Source organism: Thunnus thynnus, chromosome 17, assembly GCF_963924715.1.
Source record: "Thunnus thynnus chromosome 17, fThuThy2.1, whole genome shotgun sequence".
In the NCBI taxonomy this organism is placed as follows: domain Eukaryota; kingdom Metazoa; phylum Chordata; class Actinopteri; order Scombriformes; family Scombridae; genus Thunnus; species Thunnus thynnus.
In genome coordinates this window covers 18,121,335-18,136,063 of record NC_089533.1, presented here as the reverse complement: position 1 = coordinate 18,136,063, position 14,729 = coordinate 18,121,335, and the positions used below count along the sequence as shown (strand labels likewise).

The following is a 14,729-nucleotide window of genomic DNA, read 5'->3' as shown; positions in this document are numbered from 1 at the left end:
GACAGCGTGAAGGAAAACCAATGGACTGGATTTTCCACATGTGGGGAGGAGGCAGCTTGGAACAAAATAATGCTCTGAAGAACAAGTTCAGCTACAGCAGAGACACTTCTGCTGGAACAGTGACAATAAAAGGACAGAATCTGCAGTCTGAGGACACAGCTGTGTATTACTGTGTACGTCGCCCCACAGTGATACAAACCACCAACAGACCTGCACAAATACCCAGAAACCATGTGACTCAACCACTAACATATTTTTCAAAGGGGGATTTATCTGCAAATTCAGCTTCACAATTAACATACAATCCATTTTTTCATCATTTCACTCCATCTATAATAATTTAGATTTTGTTATTTTTTTAATCTTACATTATTATTATCCTTGTTTTACAATAAGTCACTTTGTAACATTTAAAAAAAAAACTTTTATTTTGCAGATACTTTTGTCCAATGCAACATATGAATAATTGAATAGTGCTTCTCTACATAAATAAGTAATAATTATTATTATTATTCTAGAGATTGCATCATCAGTTTTTTAGATGTCCAAACAGCCATTGGTTTCAGTTCTTGTAGTATGAAAATCACATTATAGGTTTAGTTTGAGGTAAACAACATATAATGTCTACTTAAGTTATTTGAGATTTTGTGTTACAATGATAAGAAATCATATGAATTTGTTTTGGGGGAATCTCAACAATTTGGCAGCAAAACTTTTTTAATATATCTGGTAGAGTTTTTAGTTGTGTGTTATGTTTCTGCTTGTAGCTTGTACTGTTTGGGGATTTTTCTAATATCTAATATTTATAAGAACAAAATCTAACAAAATCAAAATTCAGAGCAGAAAATGTAACTTCTGAAGACAATTCAAATTCAGGACAAATTTCATTTCCATACTGCATGAATAAAATTAGTTTCTAGTTACAACTCTCACTGTACAGAAAATTAAAATTGTGTGTGTTCAACAAGCAAGGTCTTTGACGGCCAAATCCAACCATGCTTTCTCCTTCCTGTGAGGAGGAGTCAATGCAAAACCTTGATGATGCAACAAAAATCTATTTCCAGACAACAACAATTCAGAGCAAAAAATGTAACTTCAGAATCAAATTCAGGACAAATTTTAAATTCACATTGCATAAAAGTATTAATTAATTTGGCAAGAGTCACAACTCTGACTATACATTGTAATAGTCTGAGTTCAACAAACAACAGGTCTAAATGATGGACAAATCCAATCCAGTTGTTTCCTCCCTGCAAGGAGGAGTCAATGCAAAACTCAGAAGTCTTCCACCTCTACTTATCTGACTGCAGAGAGGATGACAGAGAACAGTGGACACACAGTTTAACATGATGGACTATAGGACAGGACTGCTGCTTTTAACTATCTGCTGGGCAGGTGAAAATATTTACAGATCTTAAATTGAAGTTGTTAAAAAATTAAAAACTTAAGTAACAATTTTCTTTTTGTCTTAACAGGTGTTGATGGTCAGACTCTGACAGAATCTGAACCAGCAGTTAAAAAGCCTGGAGAATCCCACAAACTGACCTGTACAACATCTGGATTGTCATTCAGCAGCTCCTGGATGGCCTGGATCAGACAGGCTCCTGGAAAAGGACTGGAGTGGATTGCAACTATCAGATATGACAGTGCTTACATCTCACAGTAACTGAATTGGTTGAGCAGCTGTACAAAATCCTACAATACGCATCTTCTGGGCTAGTAGCATTTAGTAATCGAATATGTTTAGTAATAAATTACAGCAACATTTGTCTCTGCATTATGTAAAGTTGTTTTTTCCTCAAAAATATTCTTTACTAAACATGAGAAACATCAACTTTCATGATACATTTGTCTGGGTGTGAAATAAAGAAAATACAAACTACTACAAATAATAATAGAGATGTTTAAGAATGATTAGCATTTCTGTAAATTAAGACATAATGTCGACAAATTATGTGGAATCGTAAAATCAAGGAGTGAAAAAAAGTTGCAGTTTCCTTTATAAAATCACTAGAGGTCAGTGTCAAGTTTCTCTCTCCTCTTTTACAATAAAGAAACACTCAGATCTGCTTTTCTCATTGATATTAACAGACTGACCCTTGAACCAAATCCTTATCTCGTCTAGGGCACCAAAATGGCTAGAGCCTGAGTTCACTGTTACAATAATAGGAAACAGTCTTTGAACACATTTAACCGTGAAAAAAGTAAAACGAAATAACATGACTTATTATGATATATAATTACAATAATATTAAATAATACAGTAGAGGCATTTACCAAACAGTGTTCTCTCTTCCTGCAGTATTTATATTTCAACAACATTTTCTCCTTTTACTCGTGAGAATACAAGAGCTTTACAAAACACTTTCACAGTCTTTAGTACGATCTGTCTCCAGTATAGATACAAACATTACAGGTGACCTCAGTAGATCAAAATATTAGCAAACTGTAAATACGTTAAATAGGCTGTGGTATTAAAATAAGATAAAGTTATAAACAACTAACAACAGTGTTACTTCTTTCTTGCTCCTCTGCACTATTATTAATGATTATAAATTAAACAGGTTGTTTGATGTCTTAGTCCTCTGCATATTGTAGATTAATATTCACCATTTTTAAAAATGGTTCATCAGATTTTAGATGTCCTTTCTTGTAGGCAGCCATTGGTTTTTGTTCATGTTCATGAAAATCATTTTAATTATCTGAGGTGAGATTCATCTCATGTTTTAGCAATGGTGGTGGTAGCTACATCTACTACTCTCAGTCAGTTCAAGGTCGGATCACCATCTCCAGAGACGACAGCAGAGAGCAGCTGTATCTGCAGATGAACAGTCTGAAGACTGAAGATTCTGCTGTTTATTATTGTGCTGGAGACTCACAGTGACTGAGTTGGTTGAGCAGCTGTACAAAATCCTACAGTACTCATCACACCCCCTTGTACTCACATGAATCATGTATTTTGTCAGCTCAGGAGGTTTAAGAAAATGATGTAATACCTTCAGACCCAAACATCTTTTTTGGAACCAGTGATATTATAATTTGTTTTTTAAAGTACATTTCCTGAGAGAGAGCATCATTTTTAATGATAACTCTTAATAAAGATTTGATTTCTCTTCTCATGTAAAAAAAAACTTTTTTTGTTGTTGTTTTTACATGAATTTCAGTATGTGAGCAGCTCTCTAGAGGCTCAAATATCTGCAACACTGAAACCATTAAAATGCCAAAGTTGATATTTGCCAATTTGCAATTTCACTATATAAAAGTGACAATGGAGCAACATCGTAAAAAAAACTCATCATGTCAAACCAAGTCAAAAAATTTACTTTCAGTATTTCCAGAAAAATGTCAGTTTAACATCATTAAACACTCAGAATACACAGTCTCTCTTTATTAACTCAAACATGTTCTTTTGTAGCTTTGTGTTTCCTCCCACATGCAGCTCTGATCTCTAAAGCTCCTCTTAGACATGCACCTCTTTACATTAATCTTGTTGATTTTTTACTGTGTCAGTCACATGTCCGAATAAGCAGCAGGGTCAATTTTATGTAAATCTGAGTGCCTGTCAATCCATGTCTGAAAAGAGTTTAAATTGTCAGTTGCTGTAAATGTGTTTGTCTGTGTTGTGAAGAATAAAAAACAAAAACTGTAAGAAAAAATTCTAAATAATAATAGTTTTTCCATAAACTTGCATCATAATATATGTGTTCCTATTAAAAGTGTCAGAATTTCTGCAGGATCCTTCTTGTTCCTACTAAATATAACACTAATGCAGAACTATACTTATTTATCTATATTGAAATCGTAGCATCACTAGAGCCAAGGACTAACTAGTGTTCTTTTAAACTCTTTCAGCAGAGAAAGGGTGCATACACTTTTATATTGTTTAATATGTAGCCAGAAAATTATGATTTTTTTTCCCCTGAAAGTCAGATATTAACTGAACCTGTACAATTGGTTACAGATTTGGACAATCCAGTGTACATTACTAGACCACTTGGTGGAGATAAGATCCTGGTTACAGACAGGAGAAGGTTTGAAGAAATTATATGATATTATTTCAGAAATGATGGTTAAACAATCTGATAAAACATCTTCATTATCTCAGACATGCTCTTGTGTATCTCTGATGCTCTCTGTAGCTGAGGCAGAATGGAAAAATTAAATTATCTATTTATTTGACTTCAAATGCATTTGTCTGACTTGTGTTAGAAGTTTTGTGAAGAATGACAGAACATTAACTTTAAGTTACTGTTTTAAATGATACATTTAGGAACTATTACACAGCTTGGACCAGACAGCCTGCAGGGAAAGAACTGGAGTGGATTGGAATGAGATTTGCTGGAGCTTCATACTACAAGGATTCACTAAAGAACAAGTTCAGTATCGACTTAGACTCTTCCAGCAACACAGTGACTCTAAATGGACAGAATGTGCAGCCTGAAGACACTGCTGTGTATTACTGTGCCAGACACCCACAATAACACAAACCATCAGCAGACCTGAACAAAAACCCCTCAGTGCCTGAACAATTGTAACATGAAGCCACCAGAGGAGGAGCCCTCAGACCACTAATGAGTTCAACACTAGTTCACTGTTACAGTAAAGAGAGAAACAGCCTTTAGATTTTTCTAAATGTTTGTCTTAATTTAATTTGGCAGCAACTGTTTCCATCTATGTAAAGACTTTGACATTATAATCACTGATACATGACACTCAGTGAAACTCAGTGAATGACAGTATTATACATTATTAAACATTAAATTGTTCAATTAATTAAATAAATTCAGTTGCCAACTTGTCTTCAAAAGCTCATCATCTGACAAGAAATCAGTCTAAAGAAATGCAGCTTCTCTCCCAAAACGCCATTATTTGAAAATAAACAACATTCAATCTGAATCATAAACCACCAACCAATGTTATAGTAATTAGTCAAACTACAGAAAATTTTGCTTTCATCATCAGTCTAAGTGTGTTTGTCAGCAATTCAAATTCTTCTTTTGAGTTATTTTAATAAGGTGTGTACAGTATTGATCTCATCCAGCCAGACTCAATGGTTGTGCAGCCTGGACAGTCTTTGACCATCATCTGTCAGGTCTCTGGTTATTCTCTGACTGATAGCAGCTATGCAACAGGTTGGATCAGACAGCGTGAAGGAAAACCAATGGATTGGATTTTGAATTGGTGGGGAGGAGGCAGAATTGATCCAAATAATGTTCTGAAGAACAAGTTCTTCACCACACAAACCTTTCTCCTAGAAAAGTGACAGTAACTGAATCTGCAGCCTGATGACACAACTGTTTATTTCTGTGCACATGTAAACTCTACAGTGATACAAACCACCAGCAGGCCAGAACAAATACCCTAATTTCCCTCATATCATTGATACATGAGTTCAACTTAACATGTACCATACAGACAGTCTTTCTGACTATTTTTGGGTCTCTGGATTTGATATTGTATTCCGCATGGAAGGACAAGTCATAACTTCAACTATAACAGACTTCCAGTAAATGAGCCACTCCCTCCCCATGATACTCTGATGCAAATCTTCAGTGTGTGCAGTGTACATCTGTCCTGCTGACTGGTCTTGTTGTTCTTGTGGAGCATCAGAGGTCACATCTCCAGCCTCAGGATGATGAACACACTCACTCTTCTGCTGGTTGCTCTTTCTCTGTCCTGTGAGTTCTCCTGCTTCTTGTTGTTTTATCTTTTATCAGACAGCATCAACTGATGATCAGTCACTGATACCAGAAAACTTCCCAGATGACTGTTTGTCTCATTTTATTCTGTGGTTCATCTCTCCTTTCATCTCATCAGGTTGTACAGGTCAGAGTATGGAGTCCATTCCTTCCAGTTCAGTGGTGAAAAAGCCTGGAGAGACTCTCAGTCTTTCCTGCAGGGGATCTGGCTTCACATTTAGCTGCTGCAGTATACACTGGATCAGACAACCTTCAGGAAAAGCGCTGGGATGGATGGGGCGCATTTATAGCGATGCAAGTGGAACTGATTATTCCAGCAGTGTGCAAGGATGAATAGAAATCACCAGAGATAACAGCAACAACATGGTGTATCTGAGACTGTCCAACTTAAAGCCAGAGGACTCTGCTGTGTATTACTGTGCCAAATACACACTGGTTAAAGTAAGCAGAGAGGCTTTACAAAAACTCCACAGATGATGTTTTTACAAAGACCTATAGGTGGCAGTAGAAGATATGGTTTGGAATAAAACTAACTAAGGAGAATAATGACAACACCTCTAAACATGTAAACACACACACACATGAATGCACACTGTGAAAGCAACAGCTGATGTTGGTGTTTATGACTTCCTGTTTTTTAGGGTTATATGTACCTTTTTATAAAAGTAATGGTTAATAATGGTCCCATAAATCGTTTTGTACAGTAGGTCTGAAATTACAAATATACTGTAAATTGACATTTATGAATAATATATAAATGGCCCACAAATACTGCTGATCAGAATATATGACTGAATCTAAATTGGGTAAGAATTCATGTTAAAGTGGAATAATCTGAGATCATCTTCATCATAAATGTTAAAATTCTTCTTCTTCTTCTTTTATACTACTACAAATAACACTAATGCAGAACTATACTTATTTATCTATTTTGAAACCATAGCATTACTAGAGCCAAGGACTAACTAGTGTTTATTTAAACTCTTTAAGCAGAGAAAGGGTGCATACACTTTTATATTGTTTAATTTGTTGCCAGAAATTTGCGGCTTTTTCCCTTGAAAGTCAGATAATAACTGAACCTGTACAATGGGCTACAAATTTGGACAATCCAGTGTACATTACTCGACTACCTGACAGAGATAAGATCCTGATTAAGGACAGGAGAAGGTTTGAAGAAATTATATGATATTATTTCAGAAATGATGGTTAGACAATCTGATAAAACATCTTCATTATCTCAGACATGCGCTTGTGTATCTCTGATGTTCTCTGTAGCTGAGGCAGAATGGAACAATTGAATTGTCTGTTTATTTGAGTTTAAATGCATTTGTCTGACTTGTGTTAGAAGTTTTGTGGAGAATGAAAGAACATTAACTTTAAGTTACTATTTTAAATAATACATTTGTATGTGTCAAAATAAATGCTAATAACACAATTCCAAGTGGACTCTGTGTGACACAACAGTCCATCCTTCTTTTATAGCCTGTCAGTATCCTTCTTTATGCAAAGTGAACTTCCTCACTGTCTGCTATAAACACTTGATATCATGCTGTCAGTTGCAGCAGAAGAAGAGAAGCTCCCATCAGATCACCTTCAATACCAACCATGTTCTCTGTAGCTCTGCTGCTGCTGGCTGCTGGATCCTGTGAGTCTCACTGAGGCAGAGACACTGACAGTATGATCACAGCACACTGACTGTTTACTGTTGTTACACTGATTCAATACTCAACATGTTTTCCTCCACAGGTGTGAAGTGTGAACAGTTGACACAGCCAGCCTCAGTGACTGTGCAGCCAGGTCAACGTCTGACCATCACCTGTCAGGTCTCTTATTCTGTTAGCGACTATTACACAGCTTGGATCAGACAACCTGCAGGGAAAGAACTGGAGTGGATTGGAAGTAGATATACTGGAGCTTCATACTACAAGGATTCACTAAAAAATAAGTTCAGTATCGACGTAGACTCTTCCAGCAACACAGTGACTCTAAACGGACAGAATGTGCAGCCTGAAGACACTGCTGTGTATTACTGTGCCAGAGACCCACAATAACACAAACCATCAGCAGACCTGAACAAAAACCCCTCAGTGTCTGAACACTTCTAACCTGAAGCCACCAGAGGAGGAGCCCTCAGACCACTATTGATTTCAATACCAGTTCACTGTTACAAAAAGCAAAGAATAAACAGAAAAAAACTTTAATGTATGTAATGTAAAAACCTATAGTATGAAAGTATAAAATATGTTGTTAATTGATTTTTAACAAGAATTGATTTCATGGTGCTGTAGATACTTTAATGGTTTAATTAGTATTATATCACAGTATGTATTCCTATGACAAAAAATCAATTATAATATGTTATTTTTGTCTAAACTTTTATATTTATGAAAAAGACATACAAGAGGTAACATTACCACATGCATTTCCCCAAATTATCTCCCGGTGGGTGAGATTAAGATTAAAAAATACAAAACATAATGTCATCTCATGTTTTAGTGAAGTTATTTTGTGTCATGGTAATTCTGTTGCAAGTGTTAAAAATATGTGTTTGTTGGGGGAAACTCTGATATCCAACAACACAAGTTGGTTGTAACTCAAACTTGCGACACAAAATTCAACACTTGAAGAGAATTCTGATTAAGTGGAATTTTCAAAATTCAGATCAGATCAAAATTCATTTAGCTGGTGTTGCAATTCTTCCATCATTGTTTTGTCTGTGAGGACGAGTCACTTCAAAACTTGGTTGTCTTCCACCTTTACTGATCCGACTGCAGAGAGAGAGACAAACTGGTTACTGTAGTTTTCACTGATATTTGTTTGACACAAGAAACAGAGTTTATGTTTCAAATTGGACATTTTATTTTTATTGACTAAAGAAGATGGGTATTAATAACATCCATATACTGAGGAGTTGTTATTTTTCATGTATTCTCATCAGTTTTCTTCACTTATATTCTTACTGGGGTTTTCTTTCCCCCTGACATCCTGAATGTTATGAGCACTTTGTGAGAAAAACAAAACAAAGCAAAATCTGTTCAGGAGGTACTTTTTCTAGTAAAACTCAATTATGATGACTATAAACTTAATATCGAAATTGATATAGCAAAATTTCAAAAATTCTCTCTCCCTGCAAGGAGGAGTCAATGCAAAACCTTGATGTCTTCCACCTCTACTTATCTGACTGCAGAGAGGATGACAGAGAACAGTGGACACACAGTTTAACATGATGGACTATAGGACAGGACTGCTGCTTTTAACTATCTGCTGGGCAGGTGAAGATCTTCACATATCTTGAGTTGAAGTTGTTGTTAAAAAGTTAGCAGCTTAAATCAACTGATTATTTTCCTTTTTTTGTCTTGGCAGGTGTTGATGGTCAGACTCTGACAGAATCTGAACCAGCAGTTAAAAAGCCTGGAGAATCCCACAAACTGACCTGTACAACATCTGGATTGTCATTCAGTAGCTACTACATGGCCTGGATCAGACAGGCTCCTGGAAAAGGACTGGAGTGGGTTGCAACTATCAGTAATGATGGTAGTAGCTACATCTACTACTCTCAGTCAGTTCAAGGCCGGTTCACCATCTCCAGAGACAACAGCAGAGAGCAGCTGTATCTGCAGATGAACAGTCTGAAGGCCTTAAGATTCTGCTGTTTATTATTGTGCTCGAGACTCACAGTGACTGAGTTGGTTGAGCAGCTGTACAAAATCCTACAGTACTCATCAGACCCCCTTTAACTCACATGATTAATGTCGTCAGTTCAGTTAGTTCAGGAAAATGATGTAATTCCTTCACACCCAAACACCTTCTTGGAACCAATAATATGCTAATTGAGTTTTGAAACAAAGAATCCTAACAACAGTTTTTCAGAATGATTTTAATTCTCTTCTTACCTAAAGCATTTTTTTTAACTTGAATTTTAGTATCTGAGCAGCTCTCTAGAGGCTCTGAATGTCTGTGGCTTCAAACATGTGCAACACTGATACAACAAGACAGTATTTTATGTAAAACTCCAAACCTCCGCACAGCTGCAAAAATCTCATACTGTTACATATTTTTTTGTCACATCACTTTCTGTTGGCAAATGATGAATTTACATATACAGTAATACATGTTTTATTAAAAGTATACATACATATTCTTTTTTAAGATGTCAGACTATTCATAATTTTCAATTAATTCTATTTATTCATGTTTTTGTGGATGATAATAAGTTTTCATCTATTATTAGACAAATTCAACTATTGTAAAATCTCATCCTTGAAAAATGCAATATTAGAATATAATCAGTTTATCTACAATAATACATGAATAAATGGTAGATTAATTAAAATGTCATTTTAAATAAAATCATAGCACCATTATAAGTTCACTAAATTAACCATATATTATGCTTAAGTACAAATTCAGTCTGGAAACTTCAGACTGAACTCCTCACCTCAAAGTGATAAATAGAAGAACTAAGTAATCCAGTCCAATCCAGTTCACTTCTCCCTGTGAGGAGGAGTCAATGCAAAACTCAGAAGTCTTCCATCTCTACTTATCTGACTGCAGAGAGGATGACAGAGAACAGTGGACACAGTTTAACATGATGGACTATAGGACAGGACTGCTGCTTCTAACTATCTGCTGGGCAGGTGAAGATTTTCACTGATCTCGACCTGACATATAATTCATTTCAGATTTCATTCACGTTATGTTTTCTTTTTTCTCCTGACAGGTGTTGATGGTCAGACTCTGACAGAATCTGAACCAGTGGTTAAAAAACCTGGAGAATCCCACAGATTGACCTGTACAACCTCTGGATTCACATTCAGCAGCTACCATATGAACTGGGTCAGACAGGCTCCTGGAAAAGGACTGGAGTGGATTGCTTTTATACACACAGGCAGTGCTGCTATCTCTTATTCCCAGTCAGTCCAGGGTAGATTCACTATCTCCAGAGATGACTCCAGCAGTAAGCTCTATCTACAGATGAACAGTCTGAAGACTGAGGACACAGCAGTGTATTACTGTGCCAGAGACACAGTGAGAGACAGTAATAGGAGACTCATACAAAAACTACTTCCTCTATTTACCTCAAAGACTTGGAACATTCAATGGTCTAAATAGCAATAATAATAATTGTCCTGAATTGCTGATTTTAATGTTTTTTTGTTTTTTTTGTTTTCATTCATAACCACTAGAACCACCACTGATAACATTCAATAACATTCATTCCTTTATTATCACTTTTTTGCAATACTGATTGTGATGAACTGTCAGTGATGGAAAAGTAGTGATTGGCTGAATGTTTAAGTCTGATTTGTAACCTACATATATATATATCTCTAAAATAGAAAAATGTTTTTATTTGATGAAGATATATTTTTGTGTATTTGCAAGGTTTACAGATGATGTAAAAAGACTATTTTTGGTTTCATACAATGCTGATGATTGAATTCATTATATTACATTTGAAACCTAAATTTTGCTCTGTAAATACAGTGATTCAAAAATGTACATTTCGGTATTCTTTTTAAAAAAATCAAAAGCACTGATTTGTTTGTTTCAGAAACATAAGTTTTGATTGTCCAATACATAATCAAAACCACATACAATCCTGAAACTGAGGCATTTTACACCCTTAACAATATGTTTTAGGGAAAAAGGCTGTGCCAGATGCATTTACTTATTAACAAATCAAATATATAAATGTCACTTTTTCACTGTTATTATTGAAGTAAATCTCAAGATGAACAGCAGGAAGCCTGAAGAAGATGTTGTGTATTTTTGTAAATCCATTGACGAAGCTAAGTTAGTCAGCTCTTGTGGCAGTTGTGCTTGTCATACTATGTGCCTGTTTTTAGATATTTTATATTTATATTTTATATTTGTTTTGGCTTAACCACAAGCATCTCAGCAGTCATCTGTTTAGATCTGTTTTCATGTACTAACTCAAAAACGATATTGTCTCTGTTGTGTAAGTTTAGTTTTCACAGAGAAAACAGTACTTTAAGGTAATAGAATTGTTGTTAATTCAGTGTTTGATTATTACTCATCAGGAGAACCTGAACCTGAGATCCTGTGTACGACTAAATGGATGCTGCTGATGGAGACCTGACTTCACTACCACCCTGGCTGTCCTCTTCACATCTTGCTATAGTTCACAGTTGAATATCAGGAGGAAACAATGACATCGCTGGAGTCTGTTCAAAAGATATTGCTCATCAACATTTTTACAACATATCCTATTTCTTTTACATTCATTTTACTTGCATTTTCCCTGTGATTGTTAAGATTGCTGTTAAGATTAAGATGAAATAAAGAAAATACAAATGTACTTGTATGGCTTGTTCTTTAATTCTGTTAACTAATCTTTGATTCTTAAGGAAAATAAGAGACAGACTCCCTGGAAGTTTGTAAGAGCAGACCCTCGGCCTGCAGAACTGACCTCTGCAACCCTCCAAGTGGGGGTTCAATCAGTGATGTTCAACAGACTCAGAAAGACCTCCTAATAAACCATTTCGATAAGTTGAATTACTACACAAACTAACATCATGAATTGACCCTAAAGGCCACTCGGACCAGAGGAAAACAACTCCCACCTTATGGATGGAAGACAGGCTCTTATCACCAAAGCCATAAACTAACCCACATTCCTGAGGACTTAGTGAAGCCCCTTTCAAATCTGAGACAAACCTGAAATTCATGTAAATTAAATGTCTAATCATCATGTAACTTATATCATGTTATTTGTCATGTAAATACAAGAAAAACAGTATAACTTTCATAGGTGTATGACTATCTACTAAAGAGATAGAAGACTTAGATTGTATTATCCTTTTATACTAACAGGTAACAATACTGCTCCTCTATTGACAAGAGTTAAATTCCCTTATGTGAAGAGTTAATGAATGTGCAATAACCATGTATTTGTATTTGAAGTGTTTAACTTGTGATCCATTAACTTCATAAACAATCATATTTTAGTAGTTAAATTAGACAAGTAGTTTGGTTGAAAGAATGAAGTTTCTAAAATAATAGGAATGTAAAGATAATATTTGAAGGATTTGAGTTTAAAGTTGCTTTTATTGTTAAACAATAGTTATGTTGAATGCTTTTATATTATAAAGTAAGTTATGTGAAATTATATTTAAATATGTTTCTGAAAGTAATCTAATCGCATTAGTGTGGCCTAACTTTATTTCCTTTCACTATAGGATTAAACTTTATTTCAGTAGATGGTTTAAGATGTGTAAATAGTCCGAGAAAGTTGAACTAATGAAGGTTGTATGCTTAGACATCGTGAAGTGTTAATATGAAGGTTAATGTTTGTTATTAGAAGAACTGACTTATCATGAATCATGTAAATTGCTCAACTGTTTTTGAATGGTTTTATAAATATGATACAAGCTGATAGGACCGTTATTAATCAGAAATATCATGAATCACCAAATTCCTTTACTTCAGGAGACGCAGGCCGTATTTAGAGAAGTTGAATTAGCTTTTCCCTTAGCATTCCCTGGTACAACACGTTAAGCCTCGAGTCACGCACTTCGAGCCACTCTTGCTGAATAATTTTCTTTATTAATTTTTATCATTCTTAGGCCTTATTTATTTATTTATTTTACTTTCCTTTTTTATTTATTATTTTCTGTATATTATCTGTATATATTATATTATCTATGCTTTATCATGTATCCTCAAGACGTTTAGCTATTAATAAATGTCTTCATTTATCCTAAAAGTGTTTGCTTGTTTCTTTGAACTGCAGTAAACAGAGGTCACTGTTTGGGACAAGAACTTACGATTATGAGACTGATTCATTGATTAAACTGAACCAGGGTTGGTGCTTCCTCCTGGCACTAACAAATCCTAACCAAAAAGGAGGTGGTGCCCCCAATAATGAGGTAATTCATTAATAAAGTATTAATACTCCTACACAAACTACTACAAATAATAATACAGATGTTTTTTGTTTTTTTTTAAATAAAACATGTAAACCTTCTGTAAATTAAGACAACATAATGTCTATAAATCATGTGGAATCATAATATGAAGGAGTAAAAAAAAGTTGTAGTTTTCTTTACAGAATCACTAGAGGTCAGTGTCAAGTTTCTCTCTCCTCTTTTACAATAAGGAAACACTCAGATCTGCTTTTCTCATTGATCTTAACTGACTGACACTTGAATCCTGCACTGAACTAAAGCCTGATTCTCCTGCTTGTCATGTACATGGTGTTAAAATGTACTTGAAACAAAAGTCATGTGTGAGTTTGATTCAGGTAATTTTGAATAACACAGTTTGAATCTATATGATATTTACCATCAGCAGTGACTGCAGCTCAGTCTGTCAGTGTCAATTCATCATCTCGACAGACAGGAAGTAAATCTCAAGATGAACATCAGAAAGCCTAAAGGAGCTGTTGTGTATTTTTATTAAAGATGGATGAACAAAAACTATGTCCTCCTTCTCTCATCCTCACTGATAGACTCTGCACAGTCTCACATTATTAATGTCCTCAGGTCAACTAATTCACAATTACACAACACACAGTCATCTGAGTACCACTGATGTATGACTGATCTTTAAAAGTAAGATTTCATTACAAAAAATATAATGTTAATATAAATGAAAAATCTGACTCTTCCATCACATACTGTAGCTTCATTGAAACCATTGCTGAGAGAAGACAGCAGTAATCTATAAAGTCCAAGTTTCTCTGTGTGTCTGTGTCTTCAAACATCTGAAAACACTGAAACTATTCAATGTCTTTTATGCAAACTCAACTTTTCATGATATTTACATGATCCTGCTGCTGTTGCTGTATTTCTTTTTGAATGAAATAAGTAAGTAAAGTCAACAAATAAATAAATAATTAAACAAATGTAATGAAATTAGAATATCACATGTAAAGCAGAGATGATTTCCAGGTGTGTTTTCACTTTGCAGATATACAGTAATAACAGTCATCAGACTCTTCTATTAGTCTCCATTTAGACCAACATTAATGCTTCATGTGTTTGATTTTATGCAAACTCAGTGATC

The 14,729-nt window shown here is 34.9% G+C and overlaps 1 pseudogene and 1 gene segment (V, D, J or C); both read left to right on the top strand.

Moving 5' to 3' along the window:
* Positions 1-10,937, top strand: part of LOC137168334 (uncharacterized) — a 55,643-nt pseudogene extending 44,706 nt beyond the window's left edge.
* Positions 7,183-7,750, top strand: LOC137201485 (immunoglobulin heavy variable 4-38-2-like). The segment is given in 2 exon segments: positions 7,183-7,344; positions 7,446-7,750. Coding segments are annotated over 2 exon segments (345 nt in total).
* Positions 10,938-14,729: the final 3,792 nt, after the last annotated feature.